The sequence below is a fragment of the Megascapheus bottae genome, chromosome 15 (genome assembly GCF_031878675.1).
Source record: "Megascapheus bottae isolate mThoBot1 chromosome 15, mThoBot2.hap1, whole genome shotgun sequence".
Taxonomy (NCBI): domain Eukaryota; kingdom Metazoa; phylum Chordata; class Mammalia; order Rodentia; family Geomyidae; genus Megascapheus; species Megascapheus bottae.
Genome location: NC_143523.1, coordinates 55,315,020 through 55,329,657, shown reverse-complemented (window position 1 = coordinate 55,329,657; position 14,638 = coordinate 55,315,020). Strand labels below are relative to the sequence as shown.

Sequence of the window (14,638 nt, the reverse complement as noted above, 5' to 3'; positions counted from 1 at the left end):
GTAGCTCACACCTGTCGTCCGAGCTACTCAGGAAGCTGAGATTTGAGGATCATGATTTGAAACCAGCCCAGGCAGGAAAGTCCCTGAGACTCAGAAAAAGCTGAAAGTGGCACTATGGCTCACGTGGAAAAGTGCTAGCCTTGAGCACAAAGGCTCAGAACAGTGGCCAGGCCTTAAGTTCAAGCCCCAGGACAGGCACAAAAAAAGAAAGAATACAAAAAAGGCATGAGAGTGTGAGGCCCTGAGTTCAAGCCCTAGCACACATACACTTAATATGCACACACAAATCTCGACCAATGGCTACTGATTCACAAGACCGCTTAAGAATAGTACCACAAAACACATCACTGAAGTATACTAAAATAAGGTTATTTACTTAAAAATGATACACTGGACATATCTGTATATAGAACAAAGCAATTAACGGTAAACTTAATAAGGCACCTTTTAAACCAGATGCTGTACAAAATACATTTAGTGTGTTACATATCAAAGAGGAATCTCTATTTTTGGTGTTTTACAATTGCATAATAAAATTTGCTTTTACCCTTTTGTCAATTTCTATATACAGTTTCCTAAGTAAGCTATAATACTTTCATTTTATACAATATATACTACATTTTAGTTTTTAAGTGGGAAGGACAAAGGTCACTAAGAGGTCTTAAATAAGCGCATGGAAAGCAGAGTACAGAGCACAATCTAAAACTGCATTAATGTTTAATCTTTTGTAAGAGCTGTATTCACAAACTTTCCTTGTGGGACAATTATCACATGTGTGAGGTTCCGATGCTGTCCAGGACTTAGATTGGCTCTTAGGAACACAAGTCTCCTTTGTGCTCTCACTGTCTCCTACATGGAGACAGGAAGACAAGTGCCTATGCTGTTACCCAAGTGAAACTTGGTTATTCAGAAACAATTAAAAATAAAATGACATGCATTTCAGTTGTTCAAAAAATCTGCCCTGGAATAGACTGGGTCAAATTTGAGCCTGGGTCAAATTGGAGATGCATTATTCTTTCAAATTTGTATTTTATTATGGTTCTAAATAGAAAACAAAACAGTATTTGAAAAAAAATTCTTGAATAGTGTTAGAGGGAATAAATAAAAAATCTGGCACATATTAACACAACAGTTAAGGAAAACTAAAAGGTCACTTTGTAAGTTTACAAACATTTCTAGACATTGGAAAGGCAACATAAAATGTGGATGAAAGTAGTTTTTGTAAAAGTATTTCCAGAGAAACCAGATTCAGAAATGGATTCATAATGAGTTAAAGCTTAGAGTGATCATTGAAGCAAACCTTAATATGCCTTAACAAATTACTGTTTCTATTCAGGGAGTATTTTGTTGTTTGTTTCCATGCATTAATTATTTAAAGAGACTGACTGAAATCTTTTTTTTTTTTTTTTTTTTTTTGGTGCTCGTCTTAGGGTCCCAGTGCTGTCCCTGAGCTTCTCTGCTCAAGGCTAGGTTTTACCCCTTGAGTCACACTTCCCCTTCTGTTTTTTTTGGTGGTTAACTGGAGATAAGAGCCTCAATACTTCCCTGCTCAGTCTGACTTTGATCTCAGCCTCCAGAGCAGCTAGTATTATAGGTGTGTTTTACCAGCACCTTGTTTGACACTACAAACTAAAAATTGTATGTGGGACCAAATCATAGATTCCAGCGCTTTTACAAGCTAGGACCTAAGGAAGTACACTGTACTTCTGCTTACTAGTTTCACACATTCTTTCTATTTTTGACTTACTAGATGAATTTTCAAACAGAAGAGGGAAAAAAGTTTAAGATACCTTCTTTAGATTTTAGTATTCCAGATGAAGTAGTAGCTGCCTTTTAAAGAACATGTTATTCTGTAAAATGTTTTTACTGATCAAGTTACTACGATTACTGACAGCACTAAGATCAAGTTAGGAAAATTAAAATCATTACAGTAGTCTCACATATTGTCCATTTTTGCCTCAACACACCATTTAAAAAATATTTCTAAAAAACACTGCCTTTCCTAACCTTTTTTAGAATGATGACATATGATTTAAAGATTTGTAGTCTGACAAATCAAAACTGATTTAGACTAAGTATGCTGTATTTCCTAAATGTTCTCAAATCACATAGCAATTCTGGTGAACTTATCTGTATTTCTCAGGAAGCAGGTGGGGAACATATTCTGAAAAAAGTAAGTTGAGTATTATCAACAGACAAATATGCTAATCTTGATGAATACTTGATACTCTAGTTATGTTAGGTGAAACTTACAAAAACAGTTGAAGTATGTCTCAAATCGGTAAAATAAGATGTGTAGAGATCAGGCTAAGTTCCAGCTTCAATTGGCAGTCATGTTTTTGGTGCTAGATAGACACATATTCTCTGATTTCTTCCTACTTAAAGTTTTTTTTGGCTCTGGTGTGATGCAGTCACATTGATGTCATGTTTTATCGAAAGAAATCATCTCACTTGATGTTCTCATGACTTGTGTAATTAGCATAAGCTATAATATTTAAAAAGCATGACAGGAGTGTGCTATGGTTAAATAAATCAGAACTGTTCTTGGAGATAAAAAGGTTTCTGTAAAATATGTATAATTTGATTGAATAATAGCTATATACAATTGTAGGTACAGATACTCACTAGATACAGCTGTAGAGACAACTAGTAGTTGTAGATATAGATACTGCTCGACTCCTCACATTCTTTACAAGTTAGGAACCATAAATCATAAACCCAAAGATTTCAAATGATTTGGATGTCTAAAACACATGAACAGTTATTGATAAATTTATACCAGCTCTGATAAATTTATGACAGAATCCTTTCATGAAGGAAAATTGAGATGGTATTATCTTACTAACATTAGAAAAGTCCTGGATTTGATGTGTTACTTTGAAGATGTGAATTCTGAAACTCCTATGTAGTTCTTTCAAACAATTTTTTCCCTAAGGATGGGATGTGAGGTACATGTGAGCTGGTTCTATGGCATGAATGCACATACGAATATATCCACAATTGTATGAATTTATGTACATATATAAAATATGTAAAGGAGAGGATATTTTGTAAAGGATATTTTGCAAGTAAAAGCACATTACACACAAAATATAAATAACTTCCCTTTTAAAGGTTACTGAGCAAAAAGAATGCAGGAGAAATATAGGCACTTACACTGTTATCCAATACAGTAATTTAGGTCATTAAGAAGTACTTTCTTTACAAGCATGGTTCATGGCATAGGAAGCTCCAATTTTGGAAAGGAGGCTTTTCATGGTAAAAATAACAATAAAAAAAGATGGTGGCAGAAGAACAATCCACATTTACAGCTACTTTTAGCTTCTTTTGGCCTAATAGCAATATGTTAAAAATAAACTTGGTGGAAAAGCTACCTCGCTTTCAAAGTGAGGTATAGCTCTTAGCAGATTGGTGAACGTTGGTTCGATATTGCATTTTTTAAAGCACAAAACTATCGGCCACTGATATTTTCCTGTGCATTTATAAGCTATTTTCTTCTAATTTCAATGGCAACAGAGGGTCCTGACGTGCGCTTGCAGACAGCCCGCTATCAAGAAGGCATGGCGGACTAACATAAGTAAGCAGTATCCTTGAGAGAACATCCAGAGGCTATTTTACAAAGTCAGAACACAAACATTACATTTGTCTTAGGCAGAAGGCAAAAGTGTGTATTTTTGCACTCTGCTCAACTCATTTTCATTTATCTCCTAAGGCTTTCACAGAAAGCACCACTCTATGAAATTCAGTACCCAAAGTTTGACTGGAGACTTATCATCACGATTGGAGTCTTGATGTAGTTCATAAAAACCCAATTTTTAAAAAAAGGCATCAGAAACTATATTTAAAATTAAGCCGTCATATATAAAGAATGAAGTGTTTAGAAGTTCCCAGCTTGTCTTCTACAGAGTACTGAGAAGTTTGTTGTTAGCAGCCTGTGAAGGTGTAGTGAGGAGTCTGAGAACCAAGGCACCTTTCGTCCATGCTAATCCCTCCATTCCTTTGGTGCCAGTGGTTCTTGCAGTCTCGAATTCCTCCTCACAAATATTTCACTGTCAAATTTTTACATCTTGGGACTCAACCATCTTGGCCAGTGTCTTCTTGATCCTCAATGCTGTAAGTCTGGAGGCTGGATTGTGGGCCCAGCATTCTGACATTAGCTTCAAGACTGCTCGCAGGCACTAAAAAGCAATGAGAATGTGATGAGAGGACAGTACACCAGTGGTGACATTCACCAGTGGCTTGTTAGAAAAGGTCAGCTCCACTTACTTCATCACTGTTCCACCGGTTAGACACAATTGGCCGCAAACGTTTGACACAGACAACCTCGCGCATGTCTTCATAGGAAGGGTCACTGGGCACCATGTTGTAGTATGGCAACTGGTACTCCTCCACTATCCCTGCAGGGAATGAGATAACACGATGAGCACACACAAACACAGCAAACAAAACGCACCAGCCGAGGCAGGATCTCTCACTGAGTTACAGAATAACAACCAATTCCTACATAAGGAAGGAAAAGGAAGATTTGGTGACCGCCCACTTATTGGTCTCCAGTGATCACACATGTCATCTTGGGAGCGGCCTTCAGGAGGATGACTTTCAAGGGTAGCCCATGCACAAAAGTGAGTGAAAGTCAGTTTCAACCAATAAGCTGGATGTGTTGGGGTGTGTCTGTGAGCCCAGGCAGCCAGGGGGCTGCAGGGAGGAGCATTCCAGTGTGTGCAGACCTGGGGAAAATGTCACTTTCTGAAAAATAATTCAAGCAAAAAAGGGTTCAAGTGACAGTCACTAGCCTATTAAGAGTGAGGCTCCGAATTCCACCTTTAGTACTGCCTCTTCAACAAGGCTTCCCTGCAGCAGCACACACTAAAATTGAATTGAGGGCCAGGAGTTTGGCCTAGTGGTAGAGTGTTTGCCTAGCATGCACAAAGACCCAGATTCCATTCCTTGGTACCACAGACAGAAAAAGCTGGAAGTGGTGCTGTGGCTCAAGTGGTAGAGTTCTAGGCTTGAGAAAGCCCGAGAGCAGTGCTCAGGCCAAATTCAAGCCCCAGGACTTGCAAATAATAATAATAATAATATATTATATAATAATAATTATTATTATTAATAACAATAATACTATAAAACTGAATAGAAGACTACTGCATTCAGAAAACTGAATGCAAAGAAGACTAGCAATGGCCCTGAGCAAGGATCACATGCAACTCAAGAAACATTCTTTTTCCTTTGCTTTTTTAAATTAAAAAGTAGGGTTCAGGAAAAAGGGAGGATGGGAGTAGCTCATGCCTATAATCCTATCTACTCATAAGGGGGGGGGAGGGTGCGGAGAGGGAAAAGAAACAGATACCTATGTGACCAGCTTAGATACAATCTAAGTACTGGTGGGGTCTCTACTGTGCTCTGTATGTCAAGTTCACATACGTCACACTTCACTGAGGGAACCAGAGAGGTTTCCCTGGGAGAGAACTTACTCTGACTCTAATTCTTACACTATAATAAATCTAAGCACTGAGGGCAATTACATGCTGAGTTCTAGGAGTGCTACCCCAAAGGACTTGAGAATGAGCTTGTGGAACCAACATCTAAGCAATATAAATGGAATTTTGGGAGTAAGGTAATACTAGGATTTGAACTCAGGACCTCACAAGGCAGGTATTTCACCACTTAAGCCATATCCCCATCTTCTTTTAGCAATGGTTTAGATAGTGTTTCCTGATTTTTGCTTAGGCGAGTCTGGCTGGGATTACAGATGAGAATCACATATATCCATCTTGATGGTTGAGACACAGTCTCACTAACTTTTTGCCCAAGCTGGCCTTAAATGGTCACCTTTCTGGGGGGAGAAAAGTGGAAGAGAAACATGGGAAAGGGTAACAATGTTCAAGAAGTAATGTACTCACTATCTTAGAATGTAACCCCTCTACACATCACCTTGATGATAATAAAAAAAGATGATCTTTCTGATGTCCACCCCACAAGTAGCTGAGATCACAGACATATAACACCATGCCTGACCATGAAACTTTTTTTTTTGAGTTTGGAATTTGTTTTATTTATGCTGTAGCCAATTTTTATGAGAAAATATCTTCAGACCTTTCATCTGGCAGAAGGCAAAGAATATAAAGTTAATTTGTAATTAACAACAAAAAATTGTCTAACGCGTATCTTTATTTGAAACGTTTATTTTTAAAACAATATATACATATACTACTCAAACTCTTACCTCCTGTGATACAACGACGAGCCATTTCCCAAATGATTAGGCCAAAGCTGTAGATGTCCGCCATTATGTAGGGCTGGAAATGGTTTTTATTTAGGCTTTCATCTAGCACTTCTGGAGCCATATAACGTTTAGTGCCAACTCTGGTATTCAAGGGTACATCAACTTCATTTGTATCACTGCAACAGAAGGAAGATAATGTACAGGCTGATAGTTGAGGGAAAAAAAGTATTTTCCTATTTTTCTCAAATTTATCAAAGTTTCTGTAAATATATATATATATATATATATATTCATTACACATTCTCTGTAAGAAATCCTTGGGGCCAGATATACTATGAAACTTAGCCATCTTTATAGAGTAGAAAATAACACATATTTTAAATACATACTACATACTTATACCCTAGTAGAGGTTGCAACAGTGTCTTTTTTTTGGCCAGTCCTCCAGTTTGAACTCACAGCCTGGGCACTGTCCTTTTCTTGTTCTTTTTTTTTTTTTGGGTGGGTCATGGGGCTTGCCCCTGAGCTTTTCAGCTCAGGGTTACCACCCTACCCTTGAGCCAAGCCCCACTTCCTGCTTTCTAGAGGTTAACTGGAGATAAGAGTCTCAGGTCCTTTTTGCGCAGACTGGCTTTGAACCTTGATCCTCAGATCTCAGCTCCTGAGTAGCTAAGATTACAGGTGTGAGCCTCCACACCCGGCTCTATACAACCTGAGTCACAGCTCCACTTCTGTCCTTTTCTGTTTATATGGTACTAAGGAATAGAACCCAGAGCTTCATGCATGAGGTATCAAGGAATCTAATCCAGTCCTTCGTGCATGCTAGGCAAGCGCTCTACCATTAAGCCACATTCCCAGCCCTGTGGCAGTGTTTTAATCTTAGTGCTCTGTCTGCAGCAAACACTAAGCTTGACTTTCACACAGAAGCCATTAAGACAACAAATTCTTAGTTACATAGGGTTTCTGAAACGTTCAGGTCAGCTTTTGTTGTTAAGTTTGGTGCCTCTCTAAGAATAAGAGGCAGAATTTGAGGAAAGGAGTAAATAACTCTATATGTAAGAAGTGAACATGAAAAAAGATGAATTATTTTCTTTTCCATTCTCACAGGTTAGGCTCAGCCTTCAAGAGACTGGATTATACTTTATCCTTCATGGGTCCTATGAATTTAATTATAATAGAAATGTTTTCATAAACATCTTGATGCTAGTAAATGATCAGTTTTACAAGTTTTGGACTGAATTTTAGAGTTAAATTCATGAATATTTTGTTGCTTATGTCTCGAGGTCTGGTAGGTTCTACAAACTACTTCAAGCAGAGATCAATATATGTTGTATTTTTGAAAATAGTCAGGTGGACAGTTACTCTCATATATACTATATCAACTTAGAATACTAATCAGGAAGAAAGATTTAGATGATTACTTTTATTCATTATTCTATGGTCTAAAATGAATTCTGAAATGACGAATGCATTTTATATATTAAAATAGCTTCAAGACTTTCCTAAAATGTTTGTAATTCTCATTTTAAAAAAATTAATAGGGGCCAGGAGTTTGGCTTAGTGGTAGAGTGTTTGCCTCGCATGTAGAAAGGCCCGGGTTTGATTCCTTGGTACCACATACATACAAAAAAAAAAAAAAAAAAGCTGGAGTGGTGCTGAGGCTCAAGTGGTAGAGCTCTAGCCTTGAGAAAGTCCAAGGACAGTGCTCAGGCCCTGAGCTCAAGCCCAGGACTGGCAAAAAAAAAAACAAAAAACAAAAAAAACAAAAAACAAAAAACAAAAAACTTGCAGGCTGGGAGTTTGGCCTAGTGGTTAAAGTGCTTGCCTAGCATGCACAAAGACCCGGGTTTGATTCCTTGGTACCACATACATAGAAAAAAGCTGGAAGTGGTGCTGAGGCTCAAGTGGTAGAACTCTAGCCTTGAGAAAGTCCAAGGACAGTGCTCAGGCCCTGAGCCAAAGCCCAGGACTGGCCAAAAAAAACAAAACAAAACAAAAAAAACCTTGCATAAATGCTCAAGGATATATATGTGGGTAAAATACAACAATATCTACTGTAACTTTAAAACATATATAAATAAACTTGAATTTCACTGTTATGTAATATGGGAAAAAAACTTCTATTTCATCAAAAGCTGCATCTGTGAAAAGGATGAAATTAGATGCACACAAACTGAAGTAGGAAAAATTCTACAGCAGGATAGCAATAATTGTGTACAGGCTATGTTTGCATGACAGGAGAGTTGTTGTTGTTTTTTAAAAAAGAAACCTTAGCTGGGTACAATGGCTCATGCCTGTAATCCTAGCTACTAAGGAGGCTGAGATCTGAGGATCAAAGTTCAAAGCCAGCCCTGGCACAAAAGGATCTGAGACTCTTATCTCCAATTAACCTCTAGAAAACGGAATGGGGCTTGGCTCAAGGGTAGGGCAGTAGCCTTGAGCTGAAGAGCTCAGGGGCAGTGCCCAGGCCAAGTTCAAGCCCCATGACCCTATCCTACCTCTCCCCCCACCCCCTGAAAAGAAACTTTCTTGCTGTCAAATACCTTTTAGAGATTAAAATAATTTCAAAACATAAAGAATCACATACCTGTTGAATTTAACAGCCAGGCCCAGGTCAGCAATGCAACAACTTCCATTTTTCTTGATAAGGATGTTTTTACTCTTTAGGTCTCGATGAGCAATTGCAGGCTTTCCTTGAGTGCCATAAATTTCTGTGTGGAGATGGCATAGACCGCAGGCCGCTGAATAAGCCAGCTTGAGCAGGGCTCTGGTATCTAGTGTGGCACACTTCAGAAAGTCGTAGAGAGATCCATTTTCATGGTAATCGGTAATCAAATAAAGCTGAGTCCAGGAACCTGTGCCTTTAATGTCTGCCGCTATAAAACCTGTTCAGTTACGTTAAAAAAGTGAGTAATCTGAGATGACCCAGAGGAGTAATGAATGCTTATTCAGAATACTAATAATTTATGTATTCCATGCAGATAGCTTAATTTGCTTGGCAAAATTGTTTGAATATCTTAACAAAAACTTTTACTTATATCATTTATACACAGAACTATACCTTTGCAATAAATCTGCAGTAATTTCAGTAATAGTCATGAAAGTGTTAGTAACATAATGAAGATCACATAATGTGTAACAACTTGAAGAAAGAACAATCTCTCTCTATTGGATAGGATATCAATTCACTATGATAAGGTGAAAAATGTTTAAGGCTGAAATACGTATTAGCTCCTAACTAAAGCAACTCCTCACTTGCTCATACTGCAGTATCCCAGAGCTACTTTGTTTCTACTGCAGCCAATGTTGCCATGCCCACACCCCTCACTTACCTTCTCCCTTCCTCTTTCTCTGAACAAAGTGGTCACTGAGAGCTGTACTGGGTTGAATAGTGTTTTACCCTCCCACTCAATACTGTCTCCTGGAACCTATAAAATAACTGTAACCTCATTTGGAAATAAATAGGGTCTGTATAGATGGAATCACATTAAGATGAAGTCATGGAGATTAGGGTAGGACTAATTCACTGTTCATTGATAGGTGTCTGTAAGACAGAAATGTGATTGTAGACACATAGGAAAGAAAGCCATAGGATAACAGAAAGGAGATCAATGTGCTATCTAAAGGTCGGAGAATACCAAAGGGAAAGAAAGGATCTCTCCACAGTTTTCCAAAAGGGCATGGCCCTGAATACAGCTTGATTTTCAACTTCCAGCCTCTAGAACTGCAAGGCAATAAATATACTTCTGTTGTTTTAAGCCTTCTAGTTCATGGTAATTCATTATACCACAAATAGAAAAACCAAGATAAGTGCCTGTTTTATGCCTGGCAACAGGCTGTGTACTCTTTAAATTAGAAAAATTGGAGCTGAAAAGAAATGTCAAGAAAGCTGATCAGGTAATGCTTAAATGACTTCATACTGTATGAATGAGGTGGGAGGTGGAACATAAGCTAAGTACAGAACATACAATGAAGCTACATGTTGTCTTGTTAAGCTAACAAAAGGTAAAAGCAAGGACAGTCACAGATATTCCAGAAATGCCTCATTTCTATAAAAACTTGGTTTTCTTTACTACATGAGTAAGTCCAATGAAGTAGCATTTTATTGTCCATTTGAAATGCCTGGCTATTTCTTGAGGTAGGCAATGAAGGTAAAAGAAGGGTCTGCATGGTATTCGAGAGTATGTTATATTTATAGTTCTATCAGATTTCTGCATCTGAATTCATGTGGATGCAGTAGGCAGGTTTCCACCCACAGCCTTAATCCTGTTGGAATCTAGAGCAGACTGACATGAAATAGTACCCACCAAGTATATTTTCATGGCGCATGAGCACTGTTTGGTAGATTTCTGTTTCTCTAAACCAGCTAGCTTCTTCAGTGGTAAAAAATACTTTGACTGCCACTTTTTCACCACGCCATTTTCCCATCCACACTTCTCCATACCGGCCTTTACCAACTTGACGAACCATCTGAATCTGTTTGGCAATAGTACGTTGAACCTTTAAAGAAAAAAGTACATAGTTTTGAATCTTGATGAATAGAATCTAGTCAGAGTGACAATGGAGATATGATAGGCTACTATCAAAAATAGTGCCTAGAGGTCAAGCAGACCAATCAGAATTCCTGACCAATTCAGAGTTCCTGAATTCCTTTTGTTCAAGATTAGCATTCTAATCTGATCCACAGTGATACTTCTAGTTTTTTTTCTGTGATTAACTGGATAAGAGTCTCATGGACTTTCCTGCCTGGGCTGGCTTCATGATCCTCAGGTCTCGGCCTCCTGAGTAACTAGGATTACAGGTGTGAGCCACCTACATTAGGTTTATCTTATATCTTGGAGTTCTATACTTCCCTAAATTTGATTAGAATTATAACCTCTTTAAATGTGAAAATAGTTAAACTTCACTCAATCAATATAATTTTTCCTTTTTTTTTTTTTTTTTTTTTTTTTGCCAGTCCTGGGCTTGAGCTCAGGGCCTGAGCACTGTCCTTGGACTTTCTCAAGGCTAGAGCTCTACCACTTGAGCCTCAGCACCACTTCCGGCTTTTTTTCTATGTATGTTGTACTAAGGACTCGAACCCAGGATTTTGTACATGCTTGGCAAGCATTCTACCACTAGGCCAAACTCCCAGCCCAATCAATATAATCTTAAGATTATTCCTCTTTGAGATGGCTATTAAAGTGCTACACAATCAACCAATGTGGAGCATGTTTTTAATCAAATCTACTCAGGATGTGGAGAGGGGGATCATGAATAGGAGGCCAGCAAAGTAGCAAGATGTTGTCTTAAAAGCAAAATAAAAATCCTCAGACTTCTTTTTTACTTATGGTCTTATTTGTCTCAGACAGACAGGTGTGTGTGTGTGTGTGTATTCACATGTCTTATCTTTATAACTTACCAATAAAGGTAGTCCAGATCCACTACCAGAGCTTTGTGACTGGTCAATAAGGTCTTTTAACGATTCTCCTACTGGAATAAACGCTTCATCCTGTTCCAAATCACGATTGTAACGACGTCTGCTTGAGATGGTCTTACAATAATGTCTTTCAAACAAAGCAGAAAATTCTATTTACATTCTATACTTTTTAAAAATTCTGAACTAAGAAAATCTTGAGGTTCTCAATATCATCATCCTTCCTTCAGATATCTAAAGCAGTTTTGTCACAGGAAAACAGGCTTGACAGTATGCCTAGAAATGGGAGTTCAGAAAGGAAAAATGCTGTGTTGTAAAAATAAGAGAGATGTCTACATGCACTGGTAGATTAAACAAACAAACTTAAAAAAAAATAGCTCGGCATGATAAAGCACATTTATGCCAGGACAGAGACAGAAGGATCCTCAGTCCTAAGACAGCCTAAGATAGCCAGGCCGAGTAAGAGCTTGTCTCAAAAACAAAACAAAACCTAACATATAAGTGGCATTCCAGCTGTAAAAAGTATTTAATTTTTAAATTCTGTCATGTCAAAACTTAGGCAGATGTGAAAGGATAGGTAGCACATTTGCTTTCTACTTCATATTTACTCATTTACAATTATAATTGCATTTTTGTGCTAAATGAAAAATATATTTGCATCTTGAAGAGGAAAAAAATTTCCTATGACTTAGCCTGAGAACAATAGTTACTCCCCTAAGTTTGCTAATATAATTGGTGCTTTAATAAACATTTCTGTCCTTTCTCTCAGGTGCTGATGTATAATTTTCCTAATGGCATATACAACTTTAATTTTATAAATTAAAGTAAAATTACACTGCTACCAAAAGAAAAACACAATATCTATTTCCCCACTTTCAAATCTAAATCTTGAAATGTCGTATTTTTGGACAGTCTGGATGGTTACAATTTAATTATCTTTCCTCTAAGTATTAATGAATCTGAATTCTTTTCCTTCTCAGTTTCTTTCCCTTAATTAAGGTTTTATATTTTTTTCTATTGTTTTATAAGACTCCTTTATATAACCTAGACACTGGGTAACTCAAGTCTCTAATAATTGTATGTGACCATAATGTTCTCTCAGTCTGTGACTGTGATGCCTTCCAGTTTATAGTGTTTTAATGTCGTTTAATTTTAATGTAGTTAAACAAATCAATCCCCTTTCAATCTTCTCAAGCTTAATGTCATAAATCATTCTCTCAATGTTTAAAATTTGATTTTCTCATTTAGTCCTTTAATCTATTTGGAATTTGTACCCTACAATGGATATGAGAGAACAAACTAAAACAGAGTTGTTTCCTACATAGGCAGCCCAATTTAGTCATACATACATGGTTGTGTGTGTGTTTATGTGCACATGCACCAGTACTAGGGCTTTAACTCAGGGTTTTGGTGCACTCTCTTAGCTTTTTCACTCAAGACTGGCACTCTACCACTTGAGTCACAGCTCTACTTTCATATTTATAGTTTTATTCTCATTTTTAAAACTACATGGACTAACCTGGCATGGCTAGGCACACCCGTGAAGCAAAGCATTCAGGAGACAAAGGAAGGCAGGAAGATCACAAGATTTGGCCAACCTGAGTTATACAGTGTGACTTTTACATGTCTCCAAATAAATAATCATTAAAAAGAAAAATAAAACGACATGGGCAATTAACTCAATGGTTTGAAATTCAAAAGGCACAGAAGAACGTATTGTAAAAAATCTTCCTTGCATACCATCTCCAAGTCATCAAATCACATCTTTGGAAGTCAACTACTTTCCAATTTTTCTGAAGAAATGAAAGTATTTTCCATTTCCTGAGTGACTGTGAATTATGCATACTCAAACAAAACATGCACACTGGGCCAGGAGCATGGCCAAGTGGTTGAGTGCTTGCCTAGCATGCACAAAACCCTGGGTTTAATTCCTCGGTACCAGATATGTGGAAAAGGCCAGAAGTGGTGCTGTGGCTCAGGTGGTAGAGCTCTAGCCTTGAGCAAGGACAGTGCTCAGGCCCTGAGTTCAAGGCCCAGGACTGGCAAAAAAAAAAAAAAAAAGACCCAGGACTGGCAAAAACCACCACACACACACACACATGTATTTTGCTGGTAAATTCCTCTATTTTTCTTCCAGAAGTGGCAGTACACTATAGGCACTCCTCTGCACATAGTTTTTTCACTTAACAATACAGCTAGAGTTTTTTTTCTTTTTTTAAAGAATTTATTAACATTGATTTTTACATCATAGTTCAAATGACGTGTTTAACAAACAAGTATTCAAGAAGGGAATCTCTATATATAACCACTGGCACTTAGATTTTAGAACATAATTAAAATTAGGCTGAGGGTTTGTATGTCATAGATGCATATTAATCTATATAATAAAACATGATGTCTGTAGAGTCATAAATTTTTATGTCTATGTAGTTGTGTTTATATTTCCAATACCATGTCCATAGCATTGGGTATGCAACTACTGAGTCCTCGCTCTTGTATACAGCTAGCTAGAGTTTTTAACACAGCAATCTATTGTGTGGCTGTTTACTATGCTCCAAGTAGATTGTTCCTACTCATTATATCCAAATATGAAATGGAACACTTATCTGGTATATCAACAGTACTACTTCCTAGAAGTTGGAGCAAAATCTGGAATTCTATAAAAAGCTCCACTGGCTTCCTTAAAGGCTGTCCAAGGGACAAGTCTGCCACTATCATATAAGTGCTCATTTTTCCCTAGGTCTTTATTCATAGTCCCATGTCAACAGTTTTTCTTTTTTCTTTTTTTTTTTTTGCCATGTCAACACTTTTAGAAATTAGATTTCAATTCTTATCAAATTTTGTATTTATAAAACTTAGTATTTAATTTTAACCAAAGTTCTCTGTTCACTTATTTTTAGCTAGTCCTGGTGCTTGAACTCAGGGCTTAGATATTGTCCCAGCGTTGTTCTGTGGCTCAAAGCTAGCATAGCACTCTATCACTTGAACCACAGTGC

The 14,638-nt window shown here is 37.5% G+C and overlaps 1 protein-coding gene across 1 annotated transcript in view; it reads right to left on the bottom strand.

The window, feature by feature from the left end:
• Positions 1-353: 353 nt before the first annotated feature.
• The window catches only part of Bmpr1a (bone morphogenetic protein receptor type 1A), a 30,892-nt gene continuing 16,607 nt past the window's right edge, over positions 354-14,638 (bottom strand). Inside the window, exons 6-11 of the mRNA XM_090346724.1 lie at positions 11,628-11,772; positions 10,534-10,726; positions 8,814-9,111; positions 6,227-6,402; positions 4,267-4,397; positions 354-4,178 (exon numbers count right to left, since the gene is read on the bottom strand). Of these exons, the coding sequence (XP_090202850.1) occupies positions 4,053-4,178; positions 4,267-4,397; positions 6,227-6,402; positions 8,814-9,111; positions 10,534-10,726; positions 11,628-11,772 (1,069 nt within the window). The 3' untranslated portion in view covers positions 354-4,052. The remainder of the gene's footprint in view (positions 4,179-4,266; positions 4,398-6,226; positions 6,403-8,813; positions 9,112-10,533; positions 10,727-11,627; positions 11,773-14,638) is intronic.